Source organism: Phocoena sinus, chromosome 2 (assembly GCF_008692025.1).
Source record: "Phocoena sinus isolate mPhoSin1 chromosome 2, mPhoSin1.pri, whole genome shotgun sequence".
Lineage (NCBI taxonomy): Eukaryota > Metazoa > Chordata > Mammalia > Artiodactyla > Phocoenidae > Phocoena > Phocoena sinus.
Genome location: NC_045764.1, coordinates 49,893,344 through 49,908,751, shown reverse-complemented (window position 1 = coordinate 49,908,751; position 15,408 = coordinate 49,893,344). Strand labels below are relative to the sequence as shown.

The 15,408-nt window shown below is 51.1% G+C and overlaps 1 protein-coding gene across 5 annotated transcripts in view; it reads left to right on the top strand.

Moving 5' to 3' along the window:
* The window catches only part of IGF1R (insulin like growth factor 1 receptor), a 310,241-nt gene that overhangs the window by 287,569 nt on the left and 7,264 nt on the right, over window positions 1-15,408 (top strand). For 4 of the 5 annotated variants that reach the window (XM_032622093.1, XM_032622092.1, XM_032622091.1 and 1 more), the window contains 2 exons: window positions 691-820; window positions 7,072-7,206. In XM_032622093.1, coding sequence (XP_032477984.1) covers window positions 691-820; window positions 7,072-7,206 — 265 coding nt within the window. Of the gene's footprint in view, window positions 1-690; window positions 821-7,071; window positions 7,207-11,957; window positions 15,398-15,408 lie in introns of those variants that run through there. The other variant, XM_032622094.1, reaches the window with a different exon arrangement.

Below are 15,408 nucleotides of genomic sequence, written 5' to 3'. Positions count from 1 at the left end.
AGAAGCAATAATTTAGGATTATAAAGCAAGCCTGCCATCAAACATAATTATGTGACATCTTCTAGAGACATGGGAAATGGAAGACATTTTCAAAAATGAGTGGGAGTATTATGTTGAAAAACATTATTGAGTAATAGCTTCAGGGGCCTAGTAAATACCATCTCTTAGGCATCTTACTGTGTACTTTTTTCATCGTGAATTGGTCCTCTCAATATTTTCCCCCTTATTAGATGGTGAAACTACTTTCTTTCCTCTGATAATGAGGCAGTGTTACTAAGTAAATAAAAGTCAACATGCTCCTGGCTATTTGATCATGTTTTTAAACCACATACAAATGACCTTTGCTCTACTCAGTACCTATTTTCCTGATAAACTATGGGTCCTGATAATTTGTAAGATGCCTCTCATTTTAAATGCAATGAGGGAGCTACCTTCTTAAAAGAATCACATTGTAAATATATTTAAAGGCAGAGATTTCTGGGCATTTGCTTGTCATGTGACTCACCGGTCCTCGCCTACGGTTTCTGCCTCATCAAGTGGCAGCATGGATATCGGCCTACCTAAAGCCAGTTTCCCCTTGGACTTGGCTGTGGGCACAGGACCCTCCTCTGAGACGTCACTGTGCCTCTTTGCTTCTCCCCGGACCTTACTCACATGGGGTAACTCTCGTGCCTTCTCTCCTCCTCACAGATTTTGGGATGACGAGAGACATCTATGAGACCGACTATTACCGGAAGGGAGGGAAGGGGCTGCTGCCCGTGCGCTGGATGTCCCCCGAGTCCCTCAAGGATGGAGTCTTCACCACGCACTCTGACGTCTGGTACGAGAGACCTTTCCCATAATGCCAGCCCCCGGCCCCCACGAGTCCTTTCCTTTCCTTTCCTCCTGTTTTCTGTTCATTGTTACCCGTTTCCGGCTTTGACTAAGTGTGATGGGGGCCACCCCCTCATCACTGACGTGTTCCTGTTGTCAGTGGGCACTTGTGGGATCTAAAGAATTTGTGGGACCAACATTTCTTTTCAATGCTTAGCTGCTCACCGAGTGGTTGGGAGGCCTGGAGACACACCACCAGGGGCTAGGGTATGGGGACAAGCCAGAAAGTTTTACCTCTTTCTGCTTCTTCCCCACCTGCCTTCTCTCATTTTCTTTCGCAATAAATAGATGCGACGTGTGCGTGCGCACGCGTGTGCGTATGTGTGTGTTTGGGGAGGTGGTTGCTTCACCTAATTAAAACTTCAGATTGCAGATGCTGCTTATTTTAGACCCAAAGCTTATGAGCCTTGATATGTTTTCCTGTTGGTTCCATCTGCTGTCTGTCCTCTTCCAATGGGCACCTATCGTTGCTGACCCAGGGATGGTGTAGAAAGCAAAATGTCTCCCTTAGTCATGGACGTATCTTGGGGTAGAAGGTGCATCAGCTGCGGATGCAGAGGCCTTTTGATAGGATTGTTTATTGAGGCTCCTCAGCAACATTGTGGAGAGGTGGTCAGTTTCTGAAATACGATTGAGGTTCTTGGCAGGCGAAGGCCCTGGCACGTCTACCTTCTAGAACGTCAGCTAGTTTCTTGGCTGTCCTCTCAGGAGATCCCGTTGCTGGGGGGTTACAGAAATGGTAGTTGTTTACTCCAGCTGTAGGGATGAGCACATAGAGGAGCTATTTAAATAGTGACTGACATCGTTTTTTTTTTTTAACCTCGTGAACCTTGGGATCAAGGGCCTTGGATCCTATTTTGAAGACAGGTGCAAATTGGAAATAGCATTTGAATATGACCCAGCAAAGCATGATTTCTTCTCGAGCTCAAGTGTGAGATCGGTTTTGCAATCAGCCTGTTCAAGACGGTTCCCTCTTCACAGTCAAGTCAAAGTGTTCAACACCATTTTTAGATATCGAGATGATCGGGAGAGGACAGGCCTGGGCCCACACCCGCATCTGTTTATTCTAGGATCCATGCTTCCAACAACTTTGAGGTCAGCTTACAGTGCAGTAACATAGAAAACCACGAGAGCCAGGGAAAACAGAGGCAGGGCAGGAAGATAAAACTAGAGTTGTTAATATCTCACAGGCTAAGTTTACCAAATTCTGGTTAGCAGCAATTGCAACAAGCAGGAGTAAAGGGTGTTCATTGCCATTTTTCTCCCATTTGATGACATAGACATTATGAACCAGTAAGAAAAAATATATATAAACAAGAGTAGGGATTTCATATTCATTCCATTCCATGTTCAGGCTTTGACAGTGCTTTAGTTTTTGGTTTTTTTTTAACATAGCCTTTGAGGATAACACTGGTAAGGTGGGTAGGCTAGGACAATGGAGAATATGGAAGGCTTCTTAGCTCCCCAGGATCTAAAGTGCTCCCTCTTGAAGGAATGAAAATCATTTTTGAGTGTATTCAATGGTACAAAACAGTCATCCCTAAATAGTTTAAGTCTAGAAAGAAATACAAAGAATTGTATTTGACTTTGCAGAAGATACCCCAGAATTTTAGGATCAGAAGGTATTCTGAGGTCGGGACCCGTCCCCACACCCCATCTACAGCATCTTTGACAGCTGGTTTTTGAGCTTCTGCTCACATATTTCCAGGGACTGCTAATTCCTCTCTCATAAAGACAGACAGCCCTAATCCTTAAGACATCCTTGGGTCTTGCAGGTCTTTCTCATGCTATGCTTAAGTCGGCCTCTTGCTGACACCCCGTTGGCCCTTCTCTGTAGCACGGTTGCACAACCTGCTCTGTTTTTGATAAGACAGGCCTTAGAGTCACAAGGAAGTGGTCTCTTTTCTCTAGGTGGAACATCTTTAGGTTTTCCTGCTATCCTTGGAGACATTATTCCCAGGCCCTTGGGCACTGTCCTGGTACCTCCTATAGCTCTCTTGTAGCACTGTGTCCCTGAAAATGGTTCCTTTGGGTTAGAAGACACAGGTGTGCCCTCCAGGCATGGAGGGAACCAGGCGCAGGACTGGGGAGGGGGAAATCCATGGCTTGAAGGTGTGTTTCCTTCCTGGGCAACTGAATCACCCTACAACAGTCTTCATTTCTTGACTTACTGAGAAGCTTTCCAAGTGGCCACAAATATCCAGGGCTGGTTGCTCCCTCCTAGAGTTATTTGGTTCTTCAGTGGCGAATTCACATCAGCTGGTAATGTGGATATCTCTGTAGGTTTCAATTTGCTGGTGGGTGGGACATTGACAGATCCCGTCCTTGTATGAGGTGGTATAATAATTGAATGCTGACTTTAACCAGCACTGGAATTGAAGTGAGTCTCACACCAAGTTGTCCCTTACTTGGGAAAACAGCCCCAATGCTCGAAATTAGAAAAGACTTCACACAAAGGCATTTATCTAATGTTTAGCGATTAAATCCATAAAATTCAAAGCTTGGTTTTGTATGAGGCATTAAATGCCAGTGCCACATTGTAAATGACCCGCTCTGAAAAGCATGCAGGTGTTGCGTATTTCTCAGCGTCTCTGGCTGTGTGGCCTTGGTCAAACCATGGGGTATCTGTGGACTTCAGCTGCTCCATCTGTGAGGTAAGGTCTGTTTGGGGATGTCTGCAGAACCTCAGTAGATGTTTTTGTTTTGTTTTTTTGTGGTACGCGGGCCTCTCACTGTTGTGGCCTCTCCCGTTGCGGAGCACAGGCTCCAGATGTGCAGGCTCAGCGGCCACGGCTCACGGGCCTAGCCGCTCCGCGGCAAGTGTGGGATCTTCCCGGACCAGGGCACGAATCCGTGTCCCCTGCATCGGCAGGCGGACTCTCAACCACTACGCCACCAGGGAAGCCCCTCAATAGATGTTTAAATGGCCCCTGTGACAACTGGTGATGACCGGGAGGCACGTTGGTGTTGGGTAGAGATGCTTTAGCCTCCATACCTTGGGGCAGAAAAATGGTTGAACTCAGCTAGTCATGTCCTGTGAAGGACGCCCGGATGCCAGCACTAAGTGGCCCTCACAAGCAGGTGACACTGACATCAAACCAGAGTCACTCCAGGGAAAGCCTTTGTGGAGAGCCGGCTCTGTCACCTTCTGTGTTCTTTCACGTGTGTGATCGTGAGGACCTGGCGTGGCCCAGGCACAGTGCTCAGCGTGTGTAAGAGCCAGGGCGCCTAGAGACATGGTCCTTGTCCCTGAGGGATGAAGTCCTGTTGAGAACAGGAAGCGACCCTGACAGGCTGGGATCACAGACCCCTTCCCCGAAGAGCGGGAGTCGTGGGGCACCCTGAAGTATGGACTGTCACCTTCCGAACAGTGAGGAAGTGGGCTCTTTCCACGGTGGTGGGAAGCGCTTAGTGCGTGTAGAGGATGGTGGGACTTCCTCAAGGGAGTTAGGCTGAAGAGAGCTCAAGTGAGGCCTTGGCTGTTTTGTTAGGGGTTTGGGACTAATTCTGCAGGCTCCGTGAGGAGAGGCTTCTGAGCCGGAGAGTGACCTAGAGCCGTGTTTTAAGAAGTTCACGTTAGCTAGAGTGTGAAGCTCCTCTCAGTAAGATGTTGGTGCCAAAAAGGAGGCGTCCTTCAGGCAAGGGGGACCATCTGCACTGAGGATGTGCTGGGGGGACGAAAGGAGGGGAGCAGACCTTTGGGCAGGTCTGAGCCTGCACGGGCAAGCTGTGGGGGTTATCTGAGGAGGTGTGGGAAGGATGACCTCAGGGTGCTATTGAATACAGTTCCCTGTGCTATACTGGAGGAGTTTGTTGTTGGCATGCTGACTCTTCTAAGCTGAAGGAGTCGCGAAGTGGAATTTGCAGGAAGGACTCTCTGACCTTCCCCTGAAGCAGGCTTATGACCCTTATATGCCCTGGAGGAAAGAAGCGTCCTTATTTTCTAAGACACCAAGAGGAATCTGAACTAACAAGTCTTGCTGGGTTTCCCCAGTTCACTGTACCCTTTGCTCATATCCTTCTGTCCTAGTCCCCCTTTTTCCATGACTTTGTGCTCTTCATCAAAACTAATATAAAAAATGCTTAGGTTTTACTACTTTGTTGGGTCTTCATTTCCTTATGAAGGCTCCTGTGTCGTGTAAAACTTATATTAAAAAAATCTGTACCCTTTCTCTTGTTAATCTGTCTTTTGATACAGAGCCCCAGCCGAGAACTGAGCAGGAGAGAAGAAAAGGATTTTTTTTCCCCTCCTCTACAAAGGAAAGTGGCATTCTCTAAGAAAGTTAATATTTTTTTCCTCGACTGCCCCAAACCCGTTGGGAAACACTTTTTAATTTCTGAAGAATTTCTTTGATTCACTTAGGAGAGAAGCTAAACGCATGAGCTTCTGACTTTATATACTAGAGTTGTGGTTCTCGTTTCAGTGATGTTACACTAGCAGTGGTTCTCCACAGGGTTGATGGCATCTCCTAGGAGACATTTGGCAATATCAGGGTGGCGAGACAGAGTTGAGACACATTAAGGTCAAAGGTCCACAGTAACCCAGAGCTTGGAGTGGGGCGGTAGGTGCTGAGAGGTCAGCATGGGCGCCGTCCGGTGGGCGCTGGCCGCCTGACAGTAGCTGGCACAGCCGAGGAACGTGTGGGGCAGGAGGGGGACGTGGGGCTGGGAGAAACCACATTTTCAGGTTATTTCTCAGGCCAGGCCTGCCGTCAGTTGGGTACCGCATTTCCGAGGAGGAGTTGGGAGCCGTGGCCTCTGAGGCAGAGACCTAGGTGACCGGGCCAATTCAGTCTGCGGAGATCCCCCAGCCCAGGTTGACGGGAGGAGCCCACTGCCCTCGGCTGGGCCTGCGAACACCGCATTTGGGCCTCCGGGCTTTCAACTTTCCTAGGTCTCTCGTGCAATACCAAGACTATTTCTTGGTCACTGAGTTTCAAAAGGATCTTGGGTGGGTCTGTCCTCTGAGGGCTAAGATTCTAAATATTTATGTCTGACATCTGCTCTCAGCATCAATTTGTACAAAACCCTTTTGTTCATGGAAAGGAGCTGAAGCATCGAGTAAAACATTCTGATACAAAGTCCGCGGCCCTCCGGGCTCGGCTTGGCCAGGATCCGCAGAGCTCTGGGCGGGAAGCGCCGCCCCAGAATTTTCAGTGCGGCTTTGCCCACACCCCTGGCCTTTGGAAGGTCCAGGAAGCCCCTCGGGTTGGCCAAGCGGCAGGCTTTAATCTGCGGAAATGAACCGAATGGAAAGGCAAATAGACCGTGGAGAATTTGTGAAAGACGCTGATGTATGCTGGGAAGCCACCTTTACTTTGCAGATTACAGCACTGCCTTTTTTAACATCCTCAGTCTGAAATTTCTGTGTATGTGTATACCTATTTTAGTTTGTTTTCCAGTAGTAGGCTCTTCTAACCCACAGGCAGAAGCGCATGCGAGGCGGAATCGCTCCCTGCTCCCCTTGCTGACTTGGTTCCTCAGCCATCCCCTTCCCCCCACCTTGGCTAAACTCTGGGCCTAAGGATTCTTCCTAGTGCGCGAGCCCCACCCCAGCCAGTGCCACCCTTCTCTGTCCCCCACTATGAGGCTGAGCCCCTCATCTCCCCGGGCCCTCCTGGACCTGTAAGATCCCCACTGAGCTTTTCGACACCCCAAGGCCCAGGCCCCCACCCCAGACCAGTGAAATCAGTCGGGGGCCCAGGCATCCTTAAGAGTTAAAAACTCAACCAGGGGTTCCTGCATAGAAAACCACTTAGGTAGAAGTTTCCAAAACGGGGAGCTTGTTGAACAGCTTGCTTGTCCCAGGCTGCATTTTGTCCCAGGGATTTGCACTAAATCACTGTCCCAGCCGGGCCTGGGGACCAGCATTCGATTATTGGTGGTATAAAAGCACATTAGGGAGATGCTGCCCTGCAGGGTCCTGGCTGGGGCTGGGCCCTGAAGCCAGCTTGCCTGGGGCTCCCATTGGAGATCACGTGCTCGCTGGCTGTTCAAGGGCCCTGAACACTCCTTCCCCTCAGCTGGCAGAGCTGTGCCACCAGGGCTGCATCGACTCAACGACACGAGGATGGGTGTTCCACACTTAGCCCAGGGCCTGGCTCGCTGCCCGACATGCGCTCAGTCGCCCAAAGGGAGAGGGCTCTGTGGCTCTGTCCACCCCTTTCCAAGCACCTCACGTTTCTTTTCTCCCTGTAGGTCCTTTGGGGTCGTCCTCTGGGAGATCGCCACGCTGGCCGAGCAGCCATACCAGGGCCTGTCCAATGAGCAAGTCCTTCGCTTCGTCATGGAGGGCGGCCTTCTGGACAAGCCGGACAACTGTCCTGACATGCTGTATGTATATGCTGGGTCCCTCTGGCCCCGGCGGGTGCTGGGATGACCAGAGCAGTTAAGAAGAGGGTTTATCCTAATGGAAAGAACCTGTCCCTTTGGGCAAGTGCCTTAATCCTTCCCCATCTTCCTTAATCCTGGGGTTCGGATTTGCAGTTTACATTGTGGTTTCTCAGGCCAAACGTCTTTGTGAAATACTTGACCAAAGCAATCCCTGCTGGTCTGCTCCAGGCAGAGTTTCTTTTTAAAAATGCAGCAACATGACACTGATTACTCTTAAGCCACAGTCCCAGGCTGCTCCCCAGCCATCAGCAGGGCTCCTCCAGGCCTGTGGGGGTGACCTCAGACCTCCTTTTGCAGGCGGTTCCAGGATGCTGCCACCACCTGTGGTCCCCCCATGTTTCTTTCCTGTTAAGTGTTTACAAAAGTCATAAAAGGCCTGTGAGTGGCAGGCTCTCAGCAGCCTCCTCCAGCGGCTGTGCTGACCTAGAGGCGGTCAGGGGGCCTCCCGGCAGGCACAGCCCTGGCATGTAGCTTTCTGTTCCTAAGATCTGTCAGATAATGGGAAACAGTCCGTGATGCCTCGTGGGCCTCCCTGCTCAGTGTTCTTAGGAGAAGCCCCTCTGTCAGTGGAGGTCAGAGCTGCTGAAAGTGTGAGGGTGTGCAGGTGTGAGGATGTGCAGGTGTGCTGTGGTTGGGTCGTCAGGTGCAGACAGGTACAGAAAGCAGTGGACTTGCTTTCGACATGCACATTAAGGCAGGGCTCAAGATTCTTCTGGATCCCAATAGGTAGAAGGTAGGCTACCACTAATACTTCAAGACCAATGCAGGAGTTTTCCAGAAGTGCTTTTCAGGACAGATTTGGCCTCACATTGGAAAGGGCCCCAGAGGAGCTGTTGGGCTGTCTCCGTGTCTGTGTGGAAGGCTCTACCCAGATCTGCCACCTACCCGTGCACCAGCCTTGAGTGAGCACTGACTTGGGCAGGGCCCCATCATGGTGGGGTGATTTACAGATGTGAGTCAGATGCCACGTCGAGTGGGTACCAGGGAAATTGGCCCCAACAGCCAAGAAAGCTCTGTTCATTTGGTCTCCCAAGGTTTCCATGGATCAGGAAATGGGAGTGCTGGCTCCTCTGCTCAGTCTGATGAGGTTGAGATCAAGATGTCAGCTCGAGCTGTGAACATCTGAGGCTCAGGAGGCTCCCTCTCCCAGGCCCCCGCAGGTTGTTGGCAGGAGTCAGCCCCTTGTGGATGTAGGACTGAGGTCCCAGGGTCTTGCTAGCTCTCAGCTCCCAGTCCTTGCTAGCTCTCAGCTCCCAGTCCTTGCCACACTTCCCCTCCATTGGCCTTCTCACAACAAAGCAGCTTTCTTTTTTATTTTATTTTATTTTTTTTTGCGGTACGCGGGTCTCTCACTGCTGCGGCCTCTCCCGTCGCGGAGCACAGGCTCTGGACGCGCAGGCCCAGCGGCCATGGCTCACGGGCCCAGCCGCTCCACGGCATGTGGGATCTTCCCGGACCGGGGCATGAACCCGTGTCCCCTGCATCGGCAGGCGGACTCTCAACCGCTGCACCACCAGGGAAGCCCCCAAAGCAGCTTTCTTCTTCAGGGCCAGCAAGAGAATCTCTCTCTGCTGCTTTTTGACATTTTTTTTTTTTTTACCTGATTAAGTTTCCACCCAGGATAATCTCCCTTCTGATTAACTTAGAGTCAATTATTAGAAACCTAAATGGAGGAGTGAAATCTCATCACATTCACAAGTCCCTCCCACTCAGGTGAGGGGATCATACAGGGCGTTTACACCAGGGGTGGGAATCTTGTGGACTGTCTTAGAATCTGACTGCCTTAGCCTGGGAAGCAGAAACCATTGTCCTCTCAATAAACCAAGGTTTTCGGGGGTTTTTTTAAAGCATTTTTAGTGTGGCTTCCAAGACTGGATCCCTAAGCTCCAGGTAGAGGGCGGGGTGGGGGAGTGGGGGTGGAATTTGTTCTCCTGACTCTGACTGAGCTGCTTTTTCAGGGGTACGGCAGCTGGGTATCCTGCTCTTTAACTGCTGCCTCTGAGCATTTGCTCAGCCAAAGCCTGTTCTATCCCAGGGACAGCTTGCATGGAATTAGGAAAGAGGCCAGAGAATGCTGCAGGAAAGGGAACATCTTTGCCTCAGAGTGTGTGTGTATGTGTGAGTGTGAGAGTGTGTGTGTGTGTGAGAGTGTGTGAGTGTATGAGAGTGTGAGTCTGTGTGTGTGAGAGCGTCTGTGAGAGTGTGTGTGTGTGTGAGAATGTGTGTGTGTGAGTGCATGAGAGAGTGTGAGTGTGTGTGTGAGTGTATGTGTCTGAGTGTGAGAGTGTGTCTGTGTGAGTGTGTGTATGAGAGTGTGAGTGTATGTGTGTGTATGAGGGTGTGAGTGTATGTGTGCGAGTGTGTGTGTGAGTGTATGAGAGAGTGTGAGTCTGTGTGTGTGTGTGTGTGTGAGAGAGTGTGAGTGTGTGTGTTGGGGGGGGTACCCACTGATCATCTGAGCATGGGCCCAGACTAGGAAACGTACATGTGTCCTGGACGTGGGGCACAGGATACACCCACGCATGACAGGAAGCTCCACTCCTCAGAGGGCTGTGCATAAGGGGGCAGTGGGCGTCCTGGATCCCTCACCAACAGACTCCCTAGTACAGCCTCTTCAGACTTCAGGACCCAAAAATGGAAGAGATGCACATGGCCACTTAGTGCATTTTCTTGCCCCTGGTGGAAACTCTCCCTCTCTCCACCTGTGTCAGCTTTTTTTTATTGCAGTATAACATTACCCGAAACCTAACAGTTTAAGACAACAATAAGCATTTATTATCTCACAGAGTTTCTGGAGGTCAGGGATCCAGGAGCAGCTTAGCTGGCTGGCTCTGGCCGGGGGTCTCCTGAGGTCACAGTCTGGCTGGCAGCCAGGGCTGCAGTCATCTGAAGGCTTGACCAGGGCTGGGATCCACTTCCAAGATGCAGAACTCATGCCACCAGTTGCCACGTGAGGCCTTAGTTCCTCTGTGATGCTGCTTGAGTGTCGTCGTGACATGCAGCTGACTTCTTCTAGAGCAGGGCTCAGAAAACCTTTTCTCCAAAAGGACAGATAGTAAATATTTTCAGCTCTGTGGGCCCCTACGATCTCAACTGCAGCTACTCAACTCTGCTGTTGTACAAGAGCAGCCAGAGACATCACAAGAACAAGTGTGGCCGTGCTCCAAGAAAACTTTATTTCTGGATACTGAAATTTGAATTTCACATAGCTTTCATTTTGTCACAAAATATTATTCTTCTTTGATTTTTTTTAAACGATTTACAAATATAAAAGCCATCCTTAGCTCATAGGCCTTACAAAATTAGACAGCTGGCCAGATTTGGCCCGTGGGCCTAGAGCTTGACTTCCCTACCCCAGGGCAATTGCTCCCACAGCAGAGCAGAAGCCACAGTGTTCTTTGTGGCCTGGAAGTCACGCTCCATGGTGTCCACAACCTCATATGGGCTACACGGGCAGCCTTATTTGATGTGAAAGGAGATTATGTGAGGCGTGGACACCAGGAAGTGAGGACCACTGGGGTGTCAGAGGCCAGCCACCACACCCTACTGATGACTGCCCCCCTCACAGGTGACTGCCCCGCACTTTGAACAGTGCAGCCACTGTATTCATTGTCAGCCCATTAGAAGAACAGCCTTCCTTCTGAGCAAAAGTATCAGTAACGGAGTTTGAGGAGTGATGCCCACTGAATTGGCCTGAGCGGGTCCGGTGCCAGAAGAGAGTCTAACACTAGAAGTGGTGGTGTTTTAGCAAGCGTAGGAACAGTCCAAGAAAGCAGGTGTGAGCTTTGTTCGTGTGGTTTGGGGGTGGTGGGAGGAGAGGTACTGCTTTTGAGCTTTCTTGTTGACTTGAACAAACATTGTCTCTGAGAAATTTGTGGGACTCTTGAACTTGATCTGCACCCAGGTGACTGGAGTTTTAATATTAATTTAATATGTCTGGGAAGCAACCCCCCTGCCATGGGAAAGGCAGCATACTTCCTGTTCCCAGCATGGAGTGACAAGGAAATTTGCATGGAGAGGTTACTCTGGCATATTAAGTGTATAATTCAGGAGGCATTTGTGCCTCGCCATCTAGAACCCCCTTAGCAAATTTTTTCCCCTTCTAAGGAAAGAACAAAGTGAAAGGAGGCAAGTCAGTTTTATAAGGAGTGTCCGTATTGTCCTTGTGAATTTATTGATGAGCTTAGGTAAGGAAGACGTGTTCTGGGAGAGGGGTTCTTTTATTACAAAAAATGAAAGAATGGACTGTTGTTTCTCTCAGAGGAGAGGAGAGTCACTGAGCCCTCGGGAGTTGCCTAAAAGCCATCGTGGGCCGCCATGTGGGAGAGAGGTCGTGTGCTTCAGTTCCAGAGGTGTGAATGGCACCCATAGGGTAACAGGGGGCGGGTATGCAGTGGCTGCTGGTGGGCCTCAGCTCACCATCATTCCCCGGCGATGCCCGGGAGCAGATGAAACTGGCTCTTCCCAAGTAGCCAACAGTCCTGATCCCCTCAATGGAACAGGGTGCACAACTTTAGAGGAAAGGTACCATGGTCCAGGCTGCAGAGTGTCTAGGCCCATGGGTCTCAACCCTGAGATTCAGTGTGAGTCGATCAGCAAGTGGCCTGAGACAGATTCGGCTTGTGGTTCAATGGTGGATCCGTATTTTAAATTGACAACAAAGCTTGTCCTTAACCTTCTCTTGCACACAGGTCTCCATACTCACACCACCAATGTCCTTGAGCCCCTCTGAGTGAGTGCTGACTGCTCCAGCCCAGAGCTGGGACTGTGGGGAGTGGTCTGCACCCTCAGCAAGTCCGGTGACTGGAAGGACTGGACTCTGATGCTGGGACACGGGCTGGAGCAGAGGTGCGCGCTGAGCATGGACCATGTTCTCTGCGGGTGGGACTTTGACAGTGTGACACATCAAGGGCCTCTGCCAGGGAGGCCTTCAGTGTGCAGTGTTCAGAAAGGAATTTGAACTTTTTAGCCCAGAGAGTCATCAGCTCACGGATGAGTCTGAAACAAACTCAGTAGACTTCGGTGGTTTTGCAGTTTTCAAACATGGTTTTCCCCGTTGCTGATTAAAGCCCCCACATTGTCGGGAATCCTGGGCCAGTTTTGTGGGAATCCAGTGCTTGAGTGGGATCCAAACAGTCAGGAATGGCACTCATGCCCAGTTAGCCTGCAGTGGGCTTTTCGCTGGTGCACGGGCCCTGCCTTAGATCTCTGCCCCAAAACAGAGTACCCTGGGGTGAGCGGTCAGGCAGGCCCCTGTCCCACTGCCCCTCCTGGCTGAGAAGTGGTCATAAGACAGTCTTGGCTGTTCAGGGCTGCCAGGAGGGGAGGAACGGGCGCAAATGAGCCCTGCAGGTCCTCTCTGGAATGCGGGCTCTTTGTCGTGAGTCCTCACCTGGACTGAGGCTGTGCCAGTGCTTAGGTGCTGGGCCGCCCTAGGCCGCTTGGCCCGTGCTTGCAGCCTGCCCGCACACAGCAGGGCTGGGGATGGGGAGGGGACAGTGAGCCGGATGAGACCATCACCCGGCCTCCGGGGTCACACCAGGGCAGCAGCTCCGTCTGGTCCTGCCCCTGCCCCAGGTGAAGGCTGCGTGCACGCACGCCTCCGATGCAGGCATTCAGTAAAGGACGACTCCAGCTCCCCGGAGCTGACCAGTTGTAAAAAACATGCTTTTTTAAAGAGGAGTTTTATCAGCTCATAAATCCTTCTAAAGTCTACTGGAAAGTTTTCTTGTGGAGATAGTGTAAACAAGGTCTTGAATCCCACAGAGTAAAAAGACTTCCTTTTATGGGCAGCAGTGGAAGGGCCGTGACTCTGGAATGGTTTAAAAGTGGTGTCACGTGGTTTGTTTGTGCTGATGTCACTCACATGCCTCCCCTGCTGGTGGCACCTTCTCAGCCCCAGGCCAAGGGGCACGGAGCCAGGGCACATCACGTGTCCTTGGCCCTGGCTGTGCTTCTATTCAGGGATAAGTCAGTCGGCCAGAGAGGAAATTGCAGCCGAGCCGTGGAGAGGGATTTCATGTATTTATGGCCCTTTTTTCTTTGCGGGGGGGGGGGGGGGGGGGGCGGTTATGGAAGGAGGCTTGTTTGCCATGTGACCCAAGGACAAGCTGCCAGTTTATCTGCAAAGCCCGCAGGACACCTGTGATTGTCCGTGGATGGCCAGGAGAGGGAGAGCCTCCAGGCAGGACTGTGGTTTCTCTTGTTTAGGTTGAGAGAAAATTCCTCTTTCTGAGGTCGGTGGCATTCAAAGTGTAAAAACACCATTCACGAGAACTCCATCCCTGCACCACCCTCACTCGTTTGGGAACCTTGGACAAATTATTTAATCTCTTGGTACTTCCACTTCCTCATCTATAAAATGGGGCTATATTATGATACACACCTTCCCAGGCTCGTGAAGAGTAAAGCCATTTACACCCATAACACTACCGAGAGCGTTAATTAACTACCGTGTGGTTAGTGCTGTGACCTAGTGTAGGTGATTCAGTTGGGAGGGGAAAGAACTAGTCAGTCTTCATGTTTTGTCTAATTCTTTTTCCGCTAGAGCAGGGGTGACAAGCTTTTTCTGTAAAGGCCCACACGGTAAATATTTCGGGCTTGTAGGCCAAACCATCTCAACTGTTCAACTCGTAGTTGTGGTTTGAAAGCAGCCATAGATCATATGTAAACAAACAGTGTTTCTGTTCCAATAAAACTTGATTTACAAAAGCAGGCAGCAGGCCTCTCTCCCATTCCCACCCTCCCTCAAGGTCACATCCTCTTCCCTCTGACTTGACCTGACACCGTTTTCCCACATCTTTCAAGGTAGCTGGCGGATCGACATGGGAGTTTTCCTGTCCCCACAGGCTTTCTCTCCTTGGAACTTTCCCTGGGACCAGACTTAGGCAGTTGCTCTGTCTGTTAAGTGTCAGCCTGACAGAGGCCAGAAGCCAGTTTGGGGTGCTTTGAGCTTCCTAGATGTGGGTAGTTCCATTGGCCATTTTTATTGAAAACTATCCCATTAGCCAGAAGTTTTAAAACAAAACATAGAATAGAATTTTCTAGCGAGAACAGAAGTGGAAGGGAAGGCACTTTGGTCTTCTTGAGAAAGGACTGCTGGCCAGTCCCTTCTCGGAACCTTCTCCACACTCTGGCCAGCCTGGACCTTTGTTCAGCCACCTCCTTTGTGCGCCAGCGGTCTACTTGGCTGGACCACTCTGCATTCCAGATTAATAAGAAGCACCTCTCCTCCTGCGGCCATTCTGAGCCTCGTCAGAGCCTGGGCCTTTCCTGGCTGTCCCGGCAGCACCCTGCTTTTCCGGTGCAGCCTCCTGCTCTGGGGGCTCAGGCCCGATGCCAGGTTGCTCCCTGTGGCCACGTGACTCTGAGGGCTTCCCAGGGGCTGCAGCCCAGGTGCCCCCTCTGCCTGCCCCAGGCCTGTGCAGGGACTCTGCCACCAGGCTCTCCCTGCTGGCTTGTTGGCATCTGGCTCAGGGCCCCCCTGGGCCTCTCATTGGGTTCAGGGCAGCCAGGCTCCCAGGCCGGCTCTGCCGCCCCAGGGCATGCAGTGAGCAGCCTGAGCCCTGGCGCCAGACGTGGGTCGTGCGCCCCTTCTGTCTTGCAGCCATGCTGCCTGGCACTGCCTGTCCTCAGTTCTCTGCCAGTGGTCCCCTGCCACCAGGAGGAAGAGTAGAAATGGCATGGGTGGAACTGAAGGAGAGATCACCATGGGGAAAGCTGTGATCACTGCTCAGCCTTATTAGTGAGAAACCAGAGGTTTCTTGCATTCTAATTCTGGAAATAATGTTTAATCAGTGGCTGCAAGAGATGCTTCAAATAGAAAGCTGGTTTGTTTTTTATGTAAATAATACCTGTAATAGCAGACTTGTGTGGAACCTGTATTTGTCCTTCTCAGGAAGTAAGAGTTCGGGTTTTGTATTGTGGAGGGTCCTGGGTCTGGATGAAGTGACTGCACTGGTGGACGTTAAGTCAGGAGAAGCTGAAGGCTACTTGTGCCATCAAGATAGAAAGCCAGAGGCCCAGACAGGCAGCAGAACTGCTTTGGCACACTTGCTGTACACATGTAGGTGGGGAAGCCACAGCAAGTAGCCACAGGGCTGCTTGGCCACGGCCCCCTTCCAGGCTGGGCCCATCTCTGTC